A 26328-nucleotide genomic window follows, 5' to 3' on the forward strand; every position below is an offset into this window, starting at 1 on the left:
GGGTAAGGAGGGCATTATAGTCAGAGAAGCAACCAAGGTTATATTTGAAGAAGTTGGATGGATAGCACAGCTCAGATGGGGAAAGTTGTGCTCAGGACAACAACAGCCTCAGACACTCCAAAAAGCCTGACTATATGGAAAAGTACTGAGGAAAACTTTTTTTTTTTTTTTTTTTTTTTTAAAGGAGGTATGAGATCCCATAAACATGTGGAAAAGATTTTTTTGGCCTTGGCACAATGAATTGGCCAGAAACCCAACAATTCTCATCATCCTGAGAATACCATCGAAGCATGGTGGTGGCAGCATCATGTCAGAAGGATACTTATCATAAGTAGGCACTAGGAAACTGGTCAGGGTTGAGGGCAAGATGGACAAAGCCAAATACATGGCAATCGTAGAAGAAAACTTGTTCCAGTGTTGGGGAGACTTTAAAGTGGGGTGAAGGTTCACCTTCTAGTAGATCAATGACAATGAACACACTGCAAAACCTACACTGGAGTGGTGAAAATCCAGTAACCCAAACAAAGCCCATCTCTGACTCTGATTGAGAATTGGTAGCAAGAGTTCCTGTTTACCAACAGTCTCTATTCAGCTTAAGCATTTTTGCCAAGATGAATGGTGTATACTTGTGCAACCAACAAAATTTCTACTTTTTAAAAACAATAACCTCTGTGTGACAAAAACACAACAACAAACAAACAAAACAATTATGCACATTTCACTTCCAGGATGTAACACTACAAAATGTGTAAAAGATAAGGAGATGAATACTCTTGAACTTCATCTGCCTGGTAATAAAAACAAAAAAGAAAACGTTAGCTAGGAGACAGATGGTTAACTGTTTATTTGTGAACAAGTCCTCCAGTAGAGCTGCCAGTTTTGTCTATTTTGTCTCTTGTCCAGGGAACAGTATTATAGGATTGTTTTTACAGTAGAGTTGTCATGATGCCATAAAAATATCTTACGATACTATACCAGCTGAAGTATCATGATACCAAGTAGTATCATGATAGCACTCAATATTGTGTTAATTCATAATTCAAATCTACAAAATTAATCAAATTTACTGAAATACATAGAAATAAATGAAAACAGAGAAACCAGATTTTCCTCTGAATACTTTATTAATGAGAATGAATAACTGGCTATTGGAAAAGCTCAAGAACAATCATACAGTTGAAAAGCAACTAATTCAATGTGCCACATATTTCATCTATTGTCCTCAGAGGACTAATAATGAAAACAACATCAGGGATAAATAACTGAATTTAGAAATCAACTCCAAAAAAAATTCCTAAGTTCGCTTATTATGAAACATGGCTAATTTTATTATTAACACACAGTGGTTAGCATAACATTAGCTTGCTTAAGATTAAAGATTAAGGTAAATTATTTAGGTTAAATGAAGTGTCACTAATCTTTGTATATTCTGTAAAAGCAATGAGATGTGTTGTTTTAGTGAAAATAGCATTAACTGCTGCACACACAACATTACCTACGGTACTACCATATTGACGAAGCTACCGTTAAAAAAATACTATGGCATTGGCGGTATTTTGAAGTTTTAATATCACGATACTACCGTTGTACCGGTATATCATGCAACCCTACTTTACAGAGATGAGGATACATGCAAGGCTGAATTATTCTATCATCCAAACGGAACAACTTCCAATTACAAGGCATCAGGGTGTTCTCATGCTTCTTGTTGGTGTGCTTGAACAACACAGCAGTATTATGCAGGGTTTAGTATGCTAGAGACTGGGGTTCGAGCCCCAGTTCAGCTTATGGGGCAGTGGTGACTCAACGGTTAAGGCGCTGGGTTACTGATCAGAAAGACGAGGGTTCGAGCCCCAGCTGCCACTGTTGGGCCCTTGAGCAAGGCCTTTAACCCTCCGTGCTCCAGGGGTGCTGTATCATGGCTGACCCTGCACTCTGACCCAGCTTCCTAACAAGTTGGAATATGCAAAGAAAAGAATTTCACTGTGCTATAATGTGTATGTGATCAAAAAAGGCTTCTTCTTCTTATAGACACCTCACTGTTGTGCTGTTAGCATGGATATGAATTATAAAATGCACTCAGTCAGAGCTACCTAGAATTGCAGACCATAATGAAACCAAGTAATACCAGACTAAACACATAAAGCACAATAGATATGATATACAGAATATCACAGATGTGGCAGTCCCACAGGAAAATGCAAAACAAAGAGGCTTTAGTGTTACAAAGAATACAATCTGAAGCTCTGGCAAGCACTTTGGCTCAGATAAACAATGATTTCCATGACTGTCCCTGTATCTCTTTGTGTCAATATGTGTGTCCAGGTCATAACTCTGGAGGGCTGGGTGGAGATCATGTATTATGTGATGGATGCACACTCCTTCTACAACTTCATCTACTTCATCTTGCTAATTATAGTAAGTGAAGTTGGCTCTCCCTCACTTTGACCAAACATGAACTGTAGAATCTGCAATTAAATGTTTTATTTTAACGTTGGTAATAAAAATCAATTTTTAAAAAAATAAAATAAAGAAATTGACACGCAGTTTGAATATCTATCAAAATCCTATTCCTTACCATTGCCAAAGATAATAATAAATAGAAGCATATTTAAAGGAAAAATCCACCATGAAACACATATATTTATATAAAAAGCAATTGTGCACATTTCTGGTGCTAATTTGTTAATGCTTTTCATTATTCCCATGAAAAGTTATCTCTACTGTGCATTGTCAACAAAGAAGGACATTGCTATCTCATTTACACATGTGTTTAATAGGAGAAGAATTTTCAACAATCTCAAAGATAAGTAATAACAGTCAGGTTATGCGGTTAGTTAACAAAAACAATAGTATAAGACCGTCGTTCATCACTCACCAGTTTTCAAAGATGTCCAACATCATCTTAATGAGTGATCTACAGTGGGGGAAATAAGTATTGAATGCATCAACATTTTTTTTCAGTAAATATATTTCCAATGAGGCTATTCACATGAGATGTTCAACAGACATTGGTATTAATTTAAGAAATCCACACATATAAAGAAATCCAAACATTAAAGTCCATAAACAAAGTTATGTGTAATAAAGAGGAATGACACCGGAAAAAAGTATTGAACATGCTAACTGAAATTTATTTAAAACTTTTATTTAAACCTTTGTTCCATTTCAAAGGGAACTCCACTTTGTGTTTAGCAAAACATTATGGGAGCACTGTCGCGCACGACCAGCATCTGAATCTTGTGCCTATTTATAGGCCTGCCATGATCTGGCAGTTGAGCGTGTCGCGTGATATATATGGCACCTGTGAACCATGCCGTCAGCCTCTATTATCTGAAGCGAAGATGCAATTCACAGGCCTGCCCTGGAGTGACAAAGCTACGCAACGTCTCGTTCCCTTCTCAGGAAACAGGGTTACATGCGTAACCCAGACATTCCCTTACAAAGGGAACTCGACATTGCGTTTAGCATAACACTATGGGAACAAGAATACCCACTCCGTCATACCGAGGGTACGGCCTGTTCAAAAAGACCCAAGCCCGAGGGTCACTGCAATACACTGGGGGTGGAATGAATATCCAGGCTGCAATAACAAATTAATTTATGTGGCGTAGACCACCCTGCAGCAGCACACATCTCAAATGGGGCCCCTGACAGACCTTCCAGGACCACAGAAAGGTCCCAGGAAGGTATGCGTGGCCTGCAGATGGGCCTCAGCTGCCTGACACCACACATGAACCACGAAGTTAGAAGATGTTGCCCCACAGAGGCTCAATCAACAGGGACGTGGCTGGCCAAAATGGCGGCCACGTAAACCCTGATTGTAGAAGGAGCCAACCCCATTGATAAACGTCCTTGTAAGAACTCCAGGACTGTAGCTACTGCACAGTTCACTGGGTCTAGCTGACGTTCCTCACAAGACAAAAAGCCGCCACTTGAGTGCATATAATTTCCTTGTGGATGGTGTTCTAACATTCAACATGGTCTTTACAACCTCAGTTGTGAGACCAGAATCTATGAGCTGCTGCCCGTCCTGAGGGGCCAGACCCACAGCTTCCATAGTTCCGGCTGAGGGTGATAAATTAGCCCTCCGGCTTGAGACAGTAGATCCCTGAGGATGAGAATCTCCCAAGGAGTGTTGTCTAGCAGGGATATTATCTCCGAGAACCATGTTCAAGCTGGCCAATAAGGTGCTACTAGCAGCAGACGTATACGGCCTTGGCAAACTCTCGCTAGAACCTGTGGGAGCAGAGCAATCGGGGGAAAAGCATATAGACGTGACCTCGGCCACATGTGCACCATGGCATCCAGCCCCAGTGGTGCAGGAGGAGTGAGGGCAAACCACAGCAGGCAGTGTGATGTCTCCTCGGAGGTGAGCACATCCACTTCCGCTTGTCCGAACCTCCGCCATATGGACTCCACCACTTGTGGATGGATCCTCCAACCTCCGGGCCTCAGCCCCTGCCTCGGCAGGATGTCTGCCCCCACATTCCAGCTGCCTGCAATGTACATTTCACTCACTGTCAACAACTTTCCCTCTGCCCATAGAAGGATTATTTGCACCTGCCTGAACAGGCAGCTCTTCTGCTGGCCCTGACATCTCTCAAGTTAGTAGGAGATCTTCAAGCTCTCTCTGTTGCCCCGTCCTGCCTTGATTTTACCCCTGGATTAGCCAAAGCCTTCCTGTATCCTATGCCGGATTATATTCCTAAAGTGCCTACATCTGCTGCCCACCCTGTGGTATTGCAGGCTTTCTGCCCTCCTCCATTCCTCACATCGGAACAAAAGAAATTGCACCTGCTGTGTCCAGTAAGGGCTCTCTGTACTTACGTCCACCGCTCCGGCCAGTGGTGTAAGTCGGAGCAGCTGATGGTCTGCTTTGGCGGTGACAGTAGAGGTGATGCTGTGTCAAAGCAGTGCATCTCTAATTGGATAGTGGAAGCAATCTCTATTGCTTATGAAGCGTATGGTCCTGCTACAGCAGATAGATGCTGGTTGCGCGAGGGCCCTCCCATAGTGTTATGCTACACTCAATGTCTCATTCCCTTCTCAGGGAACAGGGTTACATGCATAACCCAGACGTTTGTAATGACAGCTTCAAGACGCTTCCTGTATGAAGAAATTAATTGGCCGCAGTATTCAGGTGTGATTTTGGACTATTCTTCTAAACATATTTTGATTGACTGGGTCATTCTAACACCTTGATTATTTTTCTCTGAAACCAATTGAGAGTTTCCTTTGCCGTATGCTTTGAATCATTGTCCTGCTGGAAGGTCCTCCCATGTCTCATCTTCATCATCCTGGTGGAAGGCAGCAGATTCTCCTCAAAAATCTCCCGTTAAAAGGCTCCATTCATCGTTCCTTCAATTATATGAAGTCTGCCAGTACCATGTGATGATAAACAGCCCCACACCATGATGCTTCCACTTCTAAACTTCTTTGTTGGTATAGTGTTTTAAGGGTGAAGTGCAGTGCCATTTCTTCTCCAAACATGGTGTGTAGTATGACAGCCAAAGAGTAAAATTTTGCTCTCATCTGACCAGACTACACTCTCCCAGAATTTAGTAGGTTTGTCAAAATATGTTGTAGCAAACTTTAAATGAGCTTCAACATGCATTTTCTTTAGTAATGGAGTCTTGTGGGGTGAGCGTGCATAGAGGCCATAAAGGAGTTCATTGCCAATTGTTTTCTCTGTGATGATGGAGCTCTTTCTGGAGCTCTTTCCGCATGGTCCTTGGCTCGTCAGTTACTCTTCTGACTATTCTTCTGACTCCCTGGTCAGAAATCTTGCGAGGAGCTCCTGTGTGTGGCCGGTTGATGATGGAGTGATGTTGCTTCCACTTGCAGATAATGGCCCCACTGGTGCTTACTGGAGGATTCAGAACTTTTGAAATACGTCTGTATCCAATTTAATCAATATGTTTCGCAACAACAAGGTTGGCGAAGGTCTTGGGAGAGCTCTTTGATTTTACCCATCATGAAATGTTTCTTATGTGACACCTTGGTAAAGAAAACCCTTTTTATAGACCATCAGTTTAGTAACCCAACTGTTATTAATTTGCACAGATAGGAGGTATAATTACTTTTTAACTACTTACGGATTTCAGCTGGTTTCTTGCCATACCTTGCCTTGGAGAACTGCTTTTTCTTAGTGTGTTCAAAACTTTTTTACTGTGTCATCCCACTTTATTACACATAATTTTATTTATGGACTTTAAAGTTTTAAAGATTTTTTGAGTTAATGCTGATGTCTGGTTAAAATTTCATGTGAATTACCTCATTGGAAATATATTTACTGAAAAAAATGTTTAATACCTATTTCCCCCACTGTATAACAAGATAACAAGCTCAATGGCTTTGATTGTAGACAGTGACATTGGCATGGAAGTTGAAGCATTGATGGTTGCACTGTCAGTGAATTTAAGATGCTTGTCTGTGGTTTAGCAGACTACTAGCTACAGTAAGTAGTGTTGGGTGTTTTGCCATAGAAGCAACTGATCGCCAAGTCTGTGTAGATGCCCAGATTTAAGTACAAGCTTCTAGTTGTCATTTTTCTGACATCTTTTTATCATCATTCTAACATAATGTTGTAGGACAGGACACTTCTAGAAATCTTATTGTTCAGGGCTCGATTTACATACAGGCAAAGGTGTAATTTGCTGGTATAACACAGACTCATTGCTAATTTGTTTGGGAGTAAGCCAATTCTTTCCTGTTCTCTCTTATTTACTATTTTCATGGCCAGAATTATGCTGACATGCAGGGAGCAGGTGTGACATTCGAAATCTGCCAGCGCAGTGGTTTTCAATCAAACCTACTTAGGTGCACAGAGGAAATCAGAGAACCCAAAAGAAACCAAATGGAATCAATTAAATCCCTAAAAGTCAATTCACACAGTCAATTTCTGATACACCTACATGTTCACCAGCATTTCAGTTCATATGATCTCTGTCTATCTGTGCATCCTAGTGTACATCTGTACAATTACCTGGTGTACATTTGCACAACTGTAAAAAAAAATAAAGGACATTGCTAGTGTTTTCAGGTAGTGCATGTATTCATTCTAACATTATTTCTTAACCAGGTTATCAGCTGTACAAATGGTCATGTTAGTATCAAAAAAAAAAAAAAAAAATCTTGTAATCAGAAGTGTTGCTTTCTCAATATAAAAATAAATAAATACGAACAATAACTAATACTTTCTGTTCCATTTTGCTTGGAGGTGTAACCTAAAACATTTAAACGATGCATTGCCAGCCGCATACGCTCACACATGTGGAAATGGAAAGAGATCTTGGAATGTTTGATTCGATACCAGAAGATGCCAAAGATTTCAGTGCCAGAGAATTTAAATCAGGAGAGAACTGGCAGCTTGCTATTTTTCCAATAGCTGTGTGTGTGTGTGATTATGTGTGTGTGTGAAGCAGAGATCCTAAAATGTATTGCACAAGCTGCTGTCGCCAATATATATTAAAATATATACACACCTGGGATTTCTAAAGTTCTAGTACCATTATCAAATCTTTCTGAAAACATCTTGGTATCCAGGCATTCCATTTAATAGAATTTGTGAAATATATATATATATATATATATATATATATATATATATATATATATATATATATATATATATATATATATATATATATTACAAAATTAAACATCACCTTGGTTTATGTCCACAATGTATAAGTGTATTAAGTGGATATATTCTGCCCTATCAATCAACAATCAACCAAGGCCAAGTCTGAACGGCTCTATTCTTTTCAGTAATCCTTCATTATCACAAACATTATTACATGAGGTGTGCAGGTTGGCTGTTTTAAATGTGCAAGCTATAGGTTTAAATTGAACACATCATTCCTGTCTCATCTTGCTGCCTCATGTCAAGCCAAATCGAAGCCCAGGGAGTCACACATGCACACACATACATATTCAGTAGCATTTTATAAACACTCTTTGCCTCACTGCTCACCTGGGAGGCTTACTCTTCAGTATCGAACAAGAGTGACACTTAACCTGTCTCTCTTTAGCTGTGGAAAATGAAGGGAATAGAGCATGGGCTGTGGGGTAATGGCTAGCACATCACTCTTTAGGACAGAAGGAAAAAGTGTTAGGGGAGACACATAAGTAAAGATCATGGGAGTACACATTATATAACATTATGTATCATGTGCAGTATAGTTCTTCCCCCTAGGGGGTTTCTGTTGAACTGAACTATCGAATTTTATAACATGGCTCTGTTGGCTTCTGAATTCCGATTGACCAAAAGTTGTTGATTATTTAACTACAACAGCAGCTCTGACAATAGTTCTGGCTGCAGGTTATTTTAATGTGCTTGCTCTAATATGTTATTAAACATGTAGTAACAGTGTACACAAAGATTTATACAGTATGACGGACATTGTTGAAAACTTTTATTTAGGATTTTTAGAAGGAGTCTCCAATATCAGAGCTTTGTATCAGTCAGAGCTGTAAAGCTGTAAATTTACATTTTCTGAAACGGGGACATCGTAAGGATGGAGAGCTTTGTTCTTTCTCTAGAACATGACAAACTCATTTTTTAGTCTTATTAACAAAGATAGTAAGCGAGAGAGAGAGAGAGAGAGAGAGAGAGAGAGAGAGAGAGAGAGAGAGAGAGAGAGAATATGGCTGCTAATATACAGTATAAACATATAACTTGCTTTGTGAGTATTCCATAGCATTAAACTCCCCATGAACTCAAAATTGAAGTTTTGTGGCTTTTAGTATGACTATGTTAGCCTCAAGGTTATCTTTAAGCTAGTGTGCTCCAAAACAATGAGAAAATTCGCATTTAGAAAATATATGCACTCAAAATTTACAGTCTCTCTCTACCACCAATATGACAACAATTTTGATGACACCATTCTGCACTTCAGCTTCTCATCAGATTTTCTGTCCAATCAAAATGTGCTCTAGAATCTACAGTGTCCTGTCACAAATTCTATAAAAATCACTTTGCTGAGGTTATTGCTGTTGAGTGAGAGAAATCATATCAGGCATCTTTGGTCATAAATGTGTCTTTGGCTGTTTGAACGTGCCTGTTTTATCAGTTTTCCGGCTGTAAGTTTGTTAAGAAGGAAATAGCATGAATTCATTCACTCTGAAGCAGTGTGCCAGCTCATGGCTTTGTGACAGGCATTTTTCCATGGTACTAACTGTCAAGTACGGCTTAGCCTGGGCTATCAGGTAAGCTAAAAGGGGGAGGTGCGACTAGACATGCCCCGTCCTGGCTTCCTGTTTTAGTGGTAATTACGTCAACACATCGAACAACGATATGCATTTCAAGGCACTTCACGGGGACTTTAAACATACCTATAATTGGATAATAAGTACATGTCATGTAAAATTAAAGAATTAAAACGAAATTGGGAAATAAACATATCAGGACTTGTTTTTAGTTGGAAAATAATCAACTTGGAGGTTGTAACAGTAACCATTGTTGATTATTTTCCTATAACAGCATGCCCCATCATGTTTTTCTTCTTATTTATGACATACACGGCTATTTATCAATGCAGGCTAAACATTATGTCTGTTATATACTGTATGCTATTATGTAAATTTCAGCTTTTAGAATATTCAGATTCTGTTCTGAATCATGTAAACATCAGAGTATTTTTTTTAATGAAAGCAATTATAATAAGCTTACACTGAATCAAAATGTTTTGACTTTCTATAAATTTATGCACATTCCAGAATGAAACCCTCCGGTGACACATTACTGGGCTTAAACTTTTGCTGGCTCCAAATGTCAGAAAATGTCAACTTGGGGCATGCAGCACACTTGCAGAGGTTTTCTTCCTTGGAATGGGTAATATGTACTGTAGATAGTCAGTGTCATCATGAGCTAAAAGTCACCAATGTCAACAGCTACATTTAGTAAAACACAAAACAGGAGGTAAATATGCCCAGGTTGAGAAAATAAAGGGAAAAAGCATTTCTGCTTTTAAAATGAGATGAAACCATACATACAACTGTGTGATCTCCTTCATAATCGCTCACATTAATATGAGGAACCTGCAAGTTGTTTTAAATGCAAATCTGGGAAATGGAACACATCCTTCATTTGTGTACATGATGAGCAGAACTGACCCAGGGGCACTTACACGCAATTGCTTTCTTTCTTTCTTTCTTTCTTTCTTTTATTCCTCATATTTCACAGCAAGTGGTCAACGATTACAATTTATAAAGAATGATGTCATACTTTTTGTCCATTTATATCTACATTTAGTGGTGGAGACTAGTAAAATGCTATATAAACATATCCTCACTGAAAACTTCATAATAATCAACATTTATGTTCATTTTTAAAATCAGTTTATGTGGAGTATATACAAGTGCTATACAAGTACCTGTGTAAGTTCTTACTATAGAAACAATAACATATTATAACAAGTGCATTCATGTAAACTTTTACAACTGGCACTACTGCCAGAAATGCTGCTATGGAAAATCAATCAATATCCACTGACCAATCATTTGGCAATTCAACAGTGCTGTGCTATAAAGAACTAGATATCTTAGATATGTATCATCCATCGACACACAAACACAACAATCCAAATGTTACTGACACGCTCACAAACACCTATCCTAATATAACCGTGACAGAGTAATAGATCTTACCATCACCCACTTCCACTCCACCTGTAGTGTTTTGTAAGAGAAGCAGAGATAAGAGGCAATAATAGTTCTCTCTTACACACACAAACATACACTTCATGAACATTTACACACTTGATTGACAAGTAGATGCCTACATATGCAGACCTCTTACATTGTAAATGTGCTGTAATGATAAACCTCAGTCATCATTTCATTCCACTCTTGCAGTAATATTGTGTGTAGTAGGAGCACAGAGAGGCATTCACTCACTCATAGACACACATACTTGCACATACAGGATTACCTATTATGTCAGCTACAATTGCTAGAACTCCCTAGCAGTGGTTTTTCACTTTGATGTCCATCAAATCATCATCTTGACTGTCCAGTGAGATCTCTTAAGATGAGTGGATGATGGTGAGATGAAATTAAATTATATTAAGTTGCCATTCCACTGAGGTTCTGGAACGTTGTGAGGAAGCACAAAGAGTGAGAACTGCACACTTCAGAAAGGTATCTTCCCAACAACCAAATCTTTTGGATGTGTACTAACTGTACTGGATCCTTAGTCTACATTTACACTTTCAGAATTTGGGAATCAGCCTCATCTTTATCCCTTAGACTTACAGTAGTCTCCATCACAAAACATATCCTCAGTCTAGAACAAATAGGTCACAGTCTACCAGAATATCAATAAGCTAATACCCTGTTAGAGAGGAGTTAGAGTCTGGAAGCTGGTACAGTTATAGGTTCTCCAGTAGGTTCTCCAATAGGAGTAGGTTTATGGATCAACGATTTTGATGACATCATTCTGCAGTAAAGCTTCTCATCAGATTTTCTGTCCAGTCAAATTCTCTCTAGAATCTGAAGTGTCCCGTCTCCAACATTATAAAAATCACCATACCAAAGTTGCTGTTGTTGAGTGAGAGAAATCAGATTAGCAAGTTTGGGTCATAAATGTGTCTTTGGCTATTTGAACTTGTGCATTTTATTTAGTCTATTTAGAATTAAATGGCTGGATTTCATTCACTTTGAAGGACGTATGAGGCAGCTCACGGATGTCAAGTACTGCTTAGCCAATGCTGTGTGGTAAGCTAAACGCTATTGGCTATTTGACAAGGGGGAGGAGCCACTCGATTTTCCTCCATGGTCCAGGAGGAACATTGTTTTGTTTCACCGTGTACTGTACCAACTGTATATGGTTTAAATTACAATAAAGCCACTTGACTTGATTTGTCCCACCCTGATTTCCTGTTTCAGTGGAAATTATGTCCACGCATCAAATAACTATGCACATTTCAAAGCACTTCACAGGGACTTTAAGTGCTTAGTTAAGCGGTTGGTCTTCAATCTTCATTTAAAGGCATCTAGTGATACATGGAGCAATAGGCAGGCAATAGATAATGTTAGCAAATTAATGGGAAAGGTGTCAGTCAACCCAAGATTTAAATCACAATTTCTGGAATTTGCTAAATTCTTTTCCATGATCCAGGGATCAGTCAGCACCAGGAAGTGGAGAGAGTCAAAAGATACAAAAGCCAAGTTGATGGCTGTCTGTTAGCTTTAAAGGCACACAAATATTGGAAAAGAAATCATAATTGTAAATGCAAAATAATAATAAAGTAATAAAATGTGTAAATAGACCTTATGGGTACATGTGACTTTATTTATATGCAGTTAATCACAAAATATCCATATTACCCTTGTTTTCATATCGTTGGCCTCATCACTAAATTTGCTGCTATTTTTTGAGAATTGAAACAAAGCACTGATAATAAGAGGCCATCCAAACCTTGAGAAATACATTCTGTAAAAGATTATGGCCCAGCTCCACTTGATTAAATCAGCAAGTAAATGATTTTCTGCTGTAACTACTGAGAATGTAAGTATTAAGTCCTATTCAAAATATACTTCTACTGAACAGCCTTCAACACACTTAATGCTGTTTGCCTTCTTCTCCATACTCTTCTACAGCTGCATCCTGTAATGATTTATAATCCCACTATCTGGTGTCACCCAGAAAAAAAGGGGTTCCATTTTGAGTCTAGTTCCTTTCACAGATTCTTCACATTGTTGTCTCAGGGAGTTTTCAATGCCACTGTCGCCTTTGGTTTGTTCATTAGAGATTAAAAATTTCATCTAGATTAAATTGTAGCAAGATTACTGTACATGTGAATTGTTGCATTTAAAAGGGCAGTAAACTAAATGACTTGTATCACAAAAAATTATTATTTTGCACATCCATTGCACTACCATGCTATAAGAACCATTATATAGAATCATAAAAGTGACACAAACTCTGCAGCTGATAGCATATGGCATCTCAGCACTTGAACAAAGCAGAGCAACACATGAAGGTGCATGAAACTGAAGTTGTGTTTGTCTTTATTGTTTTGCTTTGTTCTATGAATATGTTGACATTAATGTAGCTTTTTAAACCTGCAGTGCAATCACAAAGCTCAATTTCAGGCTTCACATTTTTTTGGTTGCCACGAGCAGCTTTCTACTGTGAAGGCATGTGCAAAGAACACACCCGTGACATTTTTGACTTACCACCTGCATAAAAACAAAAACACTGTGGAAATGTTTCACTCTGTCTGTCGTGCTGTGAAGCCTCTGGTATAAAACAAGCTTTAAAACATCTTGTTAACTAAAACACAGCCACTTCTTATGAGAAATTCACATAAATTACAGAGAAACAGGGTGATGTAGTTGGATTTGGTTTGATTTTTATACAAAGCAAGGTGTAGGAAACAGTACAAATTCTTATCCTAACATAAACATCCCTAACATTTCATGTGAAATGGGTCATAGAAAATATTTGCTTTTATTTTTTAATATTTTTGTTATGATGTTCGTTCTGGTTCAGCATAATATAAATAGACAAATTAACAGTTAATAAAACTAGTAGATATTAATTAATAAATCTTATTTTTTAAAGCATGAGGTCTTTGCCCTCTTGGGGGGGGGGGGGGGGGGGGGGGGGGGCGTTCATGGTTAAAATAAACTGTGAAATAATGATATAGGATCCATTTGCATGAGGTTTACTGAAAGCATTTTTCCAGGAACTCAGTGAAGTCAGTCAGGCAATTGTCAGTACACTTATAGGCAATAGCAAACATAGGAAAAGGGGCAACCAAAGACAGTATGGCAAGGGTCATAGAAACAACAAGGCAGCCAGGAATAATAATAATATTCAGACCTTACTTAACACAGAATGATTGGCAAGACTGCGTTGACATAGGAACGCATGAGTTTATTGGTGCTTCACATATCTTAAATTGTGCCTCCCTATTTCCTTGCTTCTGATGAAGCAGAGAAGGGATACAAGAAAATGAAAAGAGGACAGGAGAAATCCGGACACAAACATATACCAAATGAGATGTCCCTACTCACTGAAGCATCACTTAACAGTGACTTAAGTGAATTCACTTTTTGATGACAAATTGATTAAAGTGTTATTGTACATGTACTGTACAGCACACACTTAAATGTTGTTTTAGCCTACACAAGATACTACTCATCACCTGAGTTTGCATATTATTTGACTTTCATCCAATGATTCTTCATCCAGCTGTTTTTACCGATCTTAAGAGTTACCTCGATAATGAAACAGTCCATTAGATAAAGTGTTACTGATAAAGTTATAGTGTGTTACACTAAATTTAAGCAGCCTTAATGTCACATGTCACACATGGGACAAAGAGTATTAAGTTAAGTAAAGTACACTAAATTTACAGGTACATTATCAAAATTATGACCTGTAATGAACCTTATTCTGTTCAAGTCTCATTTCCATGAAAAAAGTTTTGTTTTAAAGATTTTAGTTTTGTTTATCACTTTCCTTGTGTCTCCATCACTCAATACTTCTTCCCAGGACTCTCAGTGGGGTTCATTAATCTTCTTTATTTATGATGGAAGACACTTGAACAGGTGTCCTCTCCACTCTGGCTCATCTTTAGCGATGATGTTCAGACGGTTGTTCTCCTTTTTTCCTGTCTCACACAGCTATTCTCTTTTACTTGTCCTCTCTCTCTGCCTTGTTTTTTTTTTTCTCCCTGTCACTTTTTCTGTCTGTCAATATGTCTTTCTCTCATTTTATCTAACATTCAGTCCCTCGTTCCCCCTCCTTTTCTGTTTTCTCTATCTCTCTTACTTCTTCTTTTGGTTTCTGTCTGTCTGTCTTTCTGTATATCCTCCTAAACTTTTCCCCTGTTTTAGCTAAATATAGTAAACAACAGTGCAGTAAATCTTAATCGTAACAGTTCATTTTTAATTTATTCATTATTTTTTGTCTTTACAGTTCTGTTATTGTTGTTGAAGCATTTATTTTTTCCTCATCCACTCTTGTTCTTTCCCTTTTTTTCATCAGGTGGGCTCTTTCTTCATGATTAATCTGTGTCTGGTGGTCATAGCCACTCAGTTCTCTGAGACGAAACAACGTGAACACCAGCTGATGCAGGAGCAGCGTGCCCGCTGCCTGTCCTCCAGCACAATGGCATCACTGGCAGAGCCAGGGGACTGTTATGAGGAGCTCTTCCAGTTCACCTGTCACGTGCTGCGTAAAGCCCGTCGCCGCTCCACTGCCTTCTTCAAGGCATTAAGAGCACGTCCATGCCAGGCCATGCCTACCCAGTCACAAACCAATGTCAATGGCAGAGAAAGGAATCAGAGGCAACATCAGGGTAAGAGGGATACATGGATGAGTGGTATGGATGGGGGAATGAATCCATGGATAAATAAATGTATGGCTAGGAATGATTGCATGTAGAGATAGAAAAAGGGATGTAGGGATGGGTAGATAATGTGTAGCAGTGAATTAATGAGTACATGAATAGGTAGAGATGGTAGATGTGTGGAAATGAATGGGATAATGTAGAGGGATGGATGGATGAATGGATCGATTGAGGAATGCACATCTTGATTAGGGATGAATGGATGGAGATACAAATGGATTACAAGATAAAATAATATAATAAAGATTGGTATATGAAGGAATGGATAAGAGTAGATTGATGAAGGTTTTTGTATATGGATTTAAGTCTGAAGAGATGGATGGATGAATAACCGAATGGAGGAATTAATGCAAGGACAAATAAATGTATAGTTATAGATAGAATGTGTAAATGAGCAAATGAAAATGTGTACAGATTGATGGATGAATAAATAGGCAGGCCCAAGAACAAAGTGGATAGGTGGATGGATAGGAATGGGGACAACGAATGCAGAGATTAATAAATATGAAACTGATAGAGGAGTGAAGATGAGTGGATATACAGAAGGATGGACATGAAGAGATGGATGAAGGATAGTCATGGTTGGATAGATTTATGTATTGGAATTGGGTTGAAAGGATGAAAAATAATAAGAGCTGGATGGAGATACAGAAGCTTGGTCATAGAAAGATGGTCATGGATGGATGGATTGAAATAGGGAGGAATTGAAGAAAAAAATATATTAAGAGGTGGATAAATATACAGAAGATTAATGAATGGGTGGACAAGTACAGCTAAATCAAAAGCCTAATGCTAGATGAATAGATGGATGGATGGATGGATGGATGGATGGATGGATGGATGGATGGATGGATGGATGGATGGATGGATGGATGGATGGATGGATGGATGGATGGATGGATGGATGGATGGATGGATGGAAAGGTCAGAGTACGGCTGAATGAATGAATATATTAAGAGTTGGATAAAGATACAGACGATGAGTGCATGAATGGGGTAATGTGTGCATGAATTAAAGCCTAATGGCTACAAGGATGGATGGATGGATGGATGGATGGATGGATGAACACATGAGTGGTGATGTAGATGGATAGTCAAAACATTTCTCTTTTTATTTTGTCTCAAGGTTCCCACTGTCCCCATCACATGAAGCCTGACCATGCTCCTCCTGAACGTTCTGATGTGTTAACTTCACCGCCCATCTCTGAGGACTGCCCTCACTGTGTGGCACTGTCTCTCAGAGATGGGGCAGGACCTGCAGGGGTGGCGGCCAATCAGGAGGCAGAGGAAGGTGCGCTGGAGGACACAGATGGCCAGGGTGGCCAATCAGGAGAGCAGAAGGAAAAAAGGGTGAAAAAGGGGAAATGTAAAGAGCTGTGGATAGAGATGAGGATTAAACTGTGGGGAATTGTAGAGAGCAAATACTTCAACCGAGGCATCATGATTGCCATTCTCATCAATACAATCAGCATGGGCATCGAACATCATGAGCAGGTAAACACATGCCACCCACACACACACACATTGGCACACTTGACTTGCCTGATTGTAACAATATTCAGGGGGGTATTCCAGAAAGCAGGTTATGCAATTTACCTGGGTAAGTTTACTCAGAGTTAATGGATAACCTCAACTTTCAGTTCCAAAAATGGAGGTAACTTTCAGGGTATGTAAGTAGCCATAACAACTTGCTCTCTGAACATAACATATTCTGAAGCAGATTATGTTCCAGGGTTAGTTTGTTTCAGAGAGTTGATGGAGCATAGCGTGCTGTTTTGAAGAATATCCATTGGAGGAGGAAGCATGGATTATACGAAATCTTTTTTGTCGTGATAAGACCACGTATAGATGTTTTCATATCTGGATGAATATTTCGGGAGCGTTACCATTATATATGTGAATCGTTAATTTATTTAACAAACCTTTTGAAACCTCACATCGCCAGCATGACACATCGTGGATCAGCGCTTAACACTGAGCACATTTTATGCATTGCCCTTCGCTTTGTTTTTGACAGTGGGAGTTTTCTGTATAACATGGGTGATGGAGAGCATGTGGGAAAGGCAGCTGTGTGTAGCGCCATTCATACAGCATGCCTTCCACTCAAACAGTGTTGTTGAGATGTGATATGCCAAAATCACTTCTAATTAAATGACTAATGCACAGAGTGAACAGTTGAGTATGGTTCACTGTTTCTTTAATTTATGTCACTGAAAAAGACATTTGACTTTATTGCTTTACCATTCAACAATAATTGACAGAATAATAATAATAATCAGATAATAATAATTAGTAGGCAAATACTTCAACCAGTGCTTCAGCAATTAAATTTCAAGCCTGGTCTTTTTTATGTTAAGCTTTTTTCCTCCATTTGAAGTTGTAGAATGTCCATCTCCATTGCACTTTTTCTAATTTGCCTTTACAATCACTTTTTTCTAATTTGCCTTTGAAGATGGACCTTATACAGCTCCTTTGCAGGAAGACAGAATGATGGTTCAATATAATTGATATTATTAATCATGTTAATTATGACAACTGCTGAAAAACATTTTTATTTTTTTTTTTACTCTGCCAAGATTCTGTACAGGAATCCCCAGCCTTAAACTTTAAGGGGACAATGACAAAGTTTTAATAAACATACAACTTAAAAAAGAAAGGGGTGCATTATATGTTATACCTCTGTGGGCCTCCCAGCATCTTCATTTTGTACCTCTGTCATAGCAGATGTGGTCTCTTCATCTTCATCCTACAGTACAAAATACTAATGCTGTTTAGTCTAGCAAACATAATACCTGGAAGACAATAATTACTTTCAACTGTGGTAGGATGTGCTGTTGCAGAAGGGTCAATTAATACAATGTGTCCATCAGCAACTGTAAGAAAATTAAATCAAATGCTCAATATACATAACATATACAACAACAAGCATGCATAATACACAAGTGAAACATTGGCAATAAAGTTATTTTAAAATTCCTTTTTCAGACTGTGGCAGTGTTTATTTTCATCTTGATTGTTTAAGGATAACTCACTTAAAGTACTGGAAACTGGGAAAAAAAACGGGCGGAAAGCCTAGGTATTAATATGCTACACACACCAAATTTTACCATAGGTCTCTTATATCATAGGCGGTAGTTGATTCTGATGAACTTCCCCCTGGAACTACCCCCTTGATTAAGGGACAGTACCAGTTCCTCAGCCGAGTGACTGAAGGTGCTGATGGTCACCTACCCATTTTACGGGCCTCTGCCATCTTCCTGTGACTATATAGAACAGAGAAAAACGTTACTGAAGAAGTTGGGCAAATTAGTTAGGTTACAATTTAGGAAGTTATAAAAATATCGAAATACTGGCTTTTTTTGTGTTTCATTTTGACTTGGCTCCAAGTTCTTTTGGATCCAGAAGGATTACACCTGATAAAATATAAAGCCTATGATAAAATATTAGTCCTATGTACAATGTTAAGAAATTGATAGAGGGCTAAAAGTAAAGGGATATCTATTAAATGCTATGGCATGGGTTTAATAGGATCAATGTTCAATTTTGCATCATAATGAATGGAAACTTTTCAGATATTTATGAACTTATAAACTCACGCATTTACTCAATCCGTTACTTTTTTCCAAGCCAACTCTCTGTGAGGTGCAGCAGTTACTTTTTTGTTATAAATGGCTTATATTCCTCATAAGCATGCATTAAAACCCCTAACTCTGCTTTGCTGATGTACGCGGCTTGCTTTTTTCACCCTGGGTTTCCATGGTGACTCCTGAAAACGGTGATCCATTGACATGTCTTTATGTACTCATCGTGTGCGCGCATTAACTCTGAGTTACCAAGTGGAGGTTGGTAACTCCAACCTAACAAGTGGAGTTAACAGGTGTTCTGGAACCAACATACTCCAAGTAAGCAAGGATTTGGTTAATCAACCTAGACCTCAGGGTTTATGTAACACTAAGTTAACCTTGCTTTCTGGAATACCCCCCAGCTGGAATTGTGAGTGATGAGGAAAGAGCAAACAAACTACACCTGCTCTCTCTCCTGAGACCACACAATAAAACACTTTCAGAAAAACTCACACACACACACACACACACACACACACACACACACACACACACACACACACACACACACATACACAATCAAACATTGTTTCATCCCTCTCTGTCTTCTGTCTTTATAACCCAACAACATTTATTGGCTTTTCTGTGCCCTCAAACGGTGCAGCATTGTACATTACCTGCCCGAAAGTGTAAAATGATGATGAATGAAAGAGGGACATTGTGAAACAGAGAGAAAGATGGCTCTCGATCATCACAGAGGCACAGGGGTCAGGTCATTGACTAGTTTGGCTAGATCGCTATTTGCTGTAGTTATGAATTGAGCACCCAATTGTTTAAAAATGAAATGCCATATGATGGCTAAATACAGTACAATTTGTTCAAGTATGATTATGATTAATTCTGTATCTACCGGCCAAGCTGTCATCATTTGATTAATGCCAAAAAAATGGACAGGACAACCTTTTATACTGTAGAGTAATGGTCAAAAACACTACCAAAAATAATAATAATAATAATAATAATTTTCTCTGTTTGGATTAATTATATTCATTAGCAGTATTTATGAAGGTCTTAATTCTACTTGAAGCTCTTTTCAAGTCCTTTCATCAAATCCTGTATGTCTGTAGGTTAGTAAATTGTGTAGGTGAGCAAATTGTGACCCTCTTAAACCTTTGCTCTGTCTAATCGACAAAGAGGATTGATTGCGGCGAGAATGAATTGCCTGATAATAGCAGAAAGGAAGACAAATAGATAAAGTACATGGTGACAGAAAAAGATGAAAGCTCAGATACCACAACCTTGTTTTTATTCTTCTGAGATGTTGTCAATTTTTAGACTGTATGTACATTTATTATTAGCCATTTTCCATGCCATTACTTCATGTATCTGTCTATAGTCTAATAACAGAGTGAAAGGAAAGGAATATTTGTGAATTTGTGCATATCTGATACTAAATTGTTTCAGAAATTAAAACAAAATCTGAGATAAAACAAAGGCAACCTGAGGAAACACAAAATACATTTTAGAAATGATAGTTATTCATTGAAGCAAAAAGTTTATCCACTACCAACTAGGCCTGTGTGAAAATGTATCTGCCCCTGTAGTTACTTCTTCCCAAAAATCTATGATGCAGTATTCTCAGTAGTAAACCACAAGTGGTTGGAAAACCGGAAACTCCAGAGCAGCACTTAAAGAGGAACCATCATTATTTTAGATGTATTATCCTGCTGTCTTGAATTTTCTTGTGCTCTTAGTTTTCTATTTTTTCTCCAACTAACAGTGACAGCTTCTCTTCAGTGGTCAATTTAGGCAGCAACTTCTGCCCATTGTGCATGTCCTGAATAAGTTCAGAGTGCTTTGGGTGTGTGACGAGAGTTCTGTGAAATTATGAGAAAAGTGAAAATGGAGGAATTTAACTGGCTTTCATACAGTAGGTAATTTGTTCCAAAGAGGTTTTCTTTCTTGCTTGCTTTATTTTTCACCCTTTCAGTCATATGTGCGGTGGGAAAACCTGTCTAATTTCATTGCAGCTGAATTATTCTGTGTTGCTTTTTTTGTGTACTTTGACATCTCTACTTTAAGAAAATGTAAATATATTTGACCGAAAATTACATGAAAATGTTTTTTAATATTCAATTCAATTCAATTCAATTTTATTTGTATAGCGCTTTTTACAATAGACATTGTCTCAAAGCAGCTTTACAGAAATATCAACATGGTATACAGATATTAAAGGTGCGAATTTATCCCAACTGAGCAAGCCACTGAGTGGCCATGGTGGCAAGGAAAAATCTCTAAGATGTTTTAAGAGGAAGAAACCTTGAGAGGAACCCGACTTAGAAGGGAACCCATCCTCATCTGGGTAACAACAGTTAGTGTTGTTAGCAGTTAGCTAAATGTGATTTCTATAAACAGTGAATGTCAGGCTTTGATCAAGTTATTGGATAATTGGTTAAGCAATTCAGTTTTTAATCTGATATTGACTCTTGAATGCACCTGCACCATCACATCATTATCAAAAAGAGAAGAGCACTTACACACTGTGTATAAATGGCAGTGGACAAAGTTTTAAATTGCTTAAATGACCTCATAGAACAAAAGTGAGTGAACGAATTAACGATTCTTTTCCTCAAGAGTAACACACAAAATGCAACCCATCAAATCTTTTGTGCTGCTTACACAGTGTCATTGGAATTCTGAATGTATCTCAGTCTCAGAGTGTGGCTGCATCTGAAATCACATACTATGACAATATGTACACCATTCGATTCAGTACCTACTGCTCGGCTGTTGATACAGTATGTACTGATCAGTATAAGTGGCAAGCATGAATACAATTCAGACATACTACATGGCAGCGATTCTGACAGCTCTTCCACGGCAGTCCCATTACAATATGGGATAGTGCAGTATCCACAGTGTCCAGTACTTCCATACTGCAGAATCTCGGCAGAAGCAGTAGGTGATCTGGGTTTTCTCACCTACTGTTTTATGAATTATGAGAATTCAGACATACTACTCTACTCCTTTGGTGTACTGTTTTTCGCCTACTGTGTAGTAGGGTAATAGTGATATTCAGATGCAGCCGGTGTCATTTTTTTAATCTTGTGATCACTAGGATAAAATCTTAAGACTTTGTTGTAACTCTGAACCAATAGGGTCAGAGAAAAACTGTGACTTTGTCTTCTTTAGAAGTAGAGTAGAGGTATATTTTTACTTGTTTCCACTCAAAAACCTGAAAGCCATGCATATATTTGCACATAAATATATGGAGTACAGTACTGATAACTTGCTATATACTTGGGCATTTGTTCTGATATAAAATGAATTAAAAGAAATGCCATGACTCTGTAGAAGCTCCACAGGTTAAATTGAATATGAGACAAAAAGACTGGTGAAACATACAATGACAGTAACAATCTCTTAAACACAATAATCAATTTTCACATTTAAAAAATGCCCTAAATATAACTGTTTAGGAGAAGATAAAACTTCTTCAATCATTCTTTTGACACACCCATCCACTGCTTTCTTCTATCAGCCGGAGGAGCTGACTAACGTTCTGGAGATCTGCAACATTGTCTTCACCAGCATGTTTGCCCTGGAGATGATCCTGAAGCTGACTGCCTTTGGTTGCTTCAACTACCTGCACAACCCGTACAACATTTTTGATGGCATCATCGTCATCATCAGGTGAGAGCCGGGCTCAGTGCAACTGAGCTGTCAAAAATTTCACAACAGTCCCTTTGGTTTTGTCACTTTTTTTCTGTAGAAAAACACACGTGTGAATATGATTGGTTTAGCACAACACCTGCAGAAGAATAAGTGAAATCCTGTCTCATCATGACTCAGTGATTTTTATAATTGGATAGATGAAAGCTGAACATTTTCTTTTCCTCTCCATTCCAGTCCAGGTGATAATTACAAGATAAGACTATTCAAGCTCATCTTAGTTTCATGTCAGAATTCTCAAACAATCCATGTTTGATTGCTGTATTTGAAGCTGTGATTGCAGTCTTTAAATCACTGCTTTAAATCACCACACAAAGGAACTGAGTTAAGGCTGTTTGTTCCATTTGAACTCAGTTTGGGCAGTGGTAGCTTCATTCCAGACAATGTAGTGTGAAAGGTTACAAATGCTTGTGTGATTTAAAATTATATATATATATATATATATGTGTATATATATATATATATATATATATATATATATATATATATATATATATATATATATATTTATATATATATATATATATATATATATATATATATATATATATATATATATATATAAATTGTATGGTGATTTAACAATAGAGACTTTCAAAAAACTTTATCTGGAAATCTTTATCTATTTAGCTTTATCTGGAAATCTGGATGCAGATTTAGATCCCTAATGAACAGACCAGGGGCTGCAGTGTTGAGAAAACTACCTGAGAACCATGGGGAAGAAGCCATGAGAGGAACCTTACCCTCAAATGAAACCCATGGATAATAGAATTATAAATCATTAGTATACAGATGCACTGTAGAAGTGTAAATGGGAACAGTACACTGCAAAAAAAAAAGTAATTTCAAGAAAGTAAAAAAAGCCTTGTTTCTGGGGAAATTAGTCTTATTTTTTTGCTTAAAAAAAACAAACAATCTTGGCAAGCATGTTTTGCATTATAAAAGTAATCTTATTTTAAGAAAATACATCTAACTTTGTCTTATTAAGATATTCCTGCTAATATTGAGCAAAATTTAACCAGTAACAAGCTACAACAATGTTTTGCATAATATACCAGCAGAGGAACAAAATGTTTTCCTTATTTTTCCTTATATTTTCACTTGCACACTTAAATTTTTCAATGAAGCAGCTGTCTGTAATGGTTATGCTGAAATCCACAATGAACTACATTACCCATCAGCCACAGCATGTCACATGACCATGTCACAAGTCCCAGTGATCACTCACACCTGTTCTGTGTTACCCCTAATAAGCACCCCAATAGAAGTTCTAGTTTTTCGGCACCTAACTGTCAATCTTTTGTTGTTGTGTTCGTGTGTTGTCATGTGTGCTACAGCTACTCTCATAGTCTGCATGTTTTTGAGTTGTGTCCATTGCTACATTTATGGTTTTTCTTTTTATAGTTTTTGTTGTTTGTTTTGCATTTTATTCAATAAAAATATGTGCTTGCATCCATATACTTCTACAATCCCTGACACTATGTTGCAGAGTTTTTCCTTGTTTCAATAAAAATGCTAAAAATAACAATGCTTCTGGTGCCTTAATTTATGACAAAGTCACTTATTTTTATTATGCTTTTTGAAGACATTGTGTCTTATTTTAAGCTTTTTTTTCCCTTTTTGCTAATTATTAATCCTAGATTAAGGGATAAATTCTTAATGTCAGCTCAATCAATAGACCAAAATACTCATTTTAAGTAAGTCAATCTTGAATAACGGAGTTTTCATTACTTGTAATAAGCACAATTTGCTTCTTGTCTAGTTTTAATTCAGTTCAATTCAAATAGCGTTTTTAACAATGGACATTGTTTCAAAGCAGCTTTACAAAAACATATAAACACAAGATACAGATTTTAAGTGTGATTTTAAGATCTAGTAGCATATTTAATGACTAGATATTTATGCTATTTTCAAGAATTCTTACCAAGTCAGTTTTGCTTACCCCATTGGCAGATGTATTTGCTTGATTTTATTACACTTTAACTAGATTTATGTGCGGCTTGTTTCAAGAAAGGCATTTTTTTGCACTGTATAGCAGTATGAACAAATTGTGAATAGGAGTCCTGGGATGAGCGTAAGGTGGTCTTTATGATTATAGCAGTGGTTCTTACCTAGTCATCTATAGTATTCTCTGAAATGTCTAAGTTATGCATGTAACACTGTTCCCTGAGAAGGGAACGAGATGTTGCATTAGCTGAATGCTGTGGGAACCGCCCGCTTGTGTGACTGGTATCTGAAGCTTGTGTAACATCATGCCTATTTATAGGCCTGCTGTGATCAGGTGATGTGACAATTAAGCACGTCACTCCCATGACATATAAACGACACCTGTGAACCGCGCCGTCAGCCTCTATTATCTGAAGCGAAGATGCAAATCACAGGCATGCCCCAGTATGACAAAGCTATGCAATGTCTCATTCCCTTCTCAGGGAACAGGGTTACAGGCATAACCCAGACCTTCACTTTCAAAGGGAACTCCATGTTGCGTTAGCTGAACACTGTGGGAACGAGAATACCCACTGCATTATACTGAGGGTATGGGCTGTTCAAAAAGATCTGAGCCCGAGGGTCACTGCAAGAAACTTGAGCCTGGGCCGGAATGTATATCCAGGCTGTAAAATTGAATGAACATGTGTGGCGTAGACCACCCTGCAAGAATTAACATATCCTGCAAGATTAAATCTTTGGACAAAGCCTTTGAGGAGGCGACCCCATAGTGGAATGAGCCCATATGCGCAGAGGCATAATGAGACTGCGTGCCTCATAAGTGATAGAGATTGCTTCCATTATCCAATTATACATGTGCTGCTTCAACAAAGCATCAACTCTACTGTTGCCACCAAAGCAGACCAGCAGCTTCTCTGACTTATGCCACTGGCCGGAGCGGTGGATATAAGTACAGAGAGCCCTTACTGGACACAGTCGGTGCAATTTCTCTTGTTTCAGCATGAAGAACGGAGGAGGGCAGAAGGCCTACAACACTACTGGCTGGGCAGCAGATGTAGGCACTTTAGGAATATATTCTGGCCTAGGATAGAGGAAGGCCTTGGCTAATGTAGGGGTAAAGTCAAGGCAGGAAGGTGCAACAGAGAGCTTGTAGATCTCCTACTCGCTTGAGAGATGTCAGGGCCAGCAGAAGAGCTACCTTTAGAGTCAGAAGCTTCTCAGAGGCTGACTCTAAGGCCTCAAATGCGGCACCTGACAGACCTTCCAGGACCACAGAAAGGTCCCAGGAAGGTATGCGTGGTCTGTAGATAGGCCTCAGCTGTCAGACACCACACATAAACCTCGAAGTTAGAGGATGTTGCCCCACAGAGGCTCCATCAATAGGGGCATGGCTGGCCGAAATGGCGGACACGTAGACCCTAATTGTAGGAGGAGCCAACCGTGCTGAGAAATGTCCTTGTAAGAAGTCCAGGACTGTAGCTCTTGCACAGTTTACTGGGTTAAGCTGATGTTCCTCACACCACGAGACAAAAAGTTGCCACTTGAGTGTATACAATTTTGTCATGGATGGCGTTCTAGCATTCAACATGTTCTCTACAACCTCAGTTGTGAGACTGGAATCTATGAGCTGGTGTCTCTCAGAGGCCAGACCCACAGTTTCCATAGTTCCAGCTGAGGGTGATAAATCAGCCCTCCAGCTTGAGACAGTAGATCCCTGC

At 38.4% G+C, this 26328-nt stretch overlaps 1 protein-coding gene across 1 annotated transcript in view; it reads left to right on the forward strand.

Moving 5' to 3' along the window:
- The window catches only part of LOC108272343 (voltage-dependent T-type calcium channel subunit alpha-1I), a 143720-nt gene that overhangs the window by 52348 nt on the left and 65044 nt on the right, over window positions 1-26328 (forward strand). The window contains exons 6-9 of the mRNA XM_053684293.1: window positions 2326-2418; window positions 15005-15317; window positions 16495-16862; window positions 22473-22624. Of these exons, the coding sequence (XP_053540268.1) occupies window positions 2326-2418; window positions 15005-15317; window positions 16495-16862; window positions 22473-22624 (926 nt within the window). The remainder of the gene's footprint in view (window positions 1-2325; window positions 2419-15004; window positions 15318-16494; window positions 16863-22472; window positions 22625-26328) is intronic.

This window comes from Ictalurus punctatus, chromosome 12 (assembly GCF_001660625.3).
Source record: "Ictalurus punctatus breed USDA103 chromosome 12, Coco_2.0, whole genome shotgun sequence".
Taxonomy (NCBI): Eukaryota; Metazoa; Chordata; class Actinopteri; order Siluriformes; family Ictaluridae; genus Ictalurus; species Ictalurus punctatus.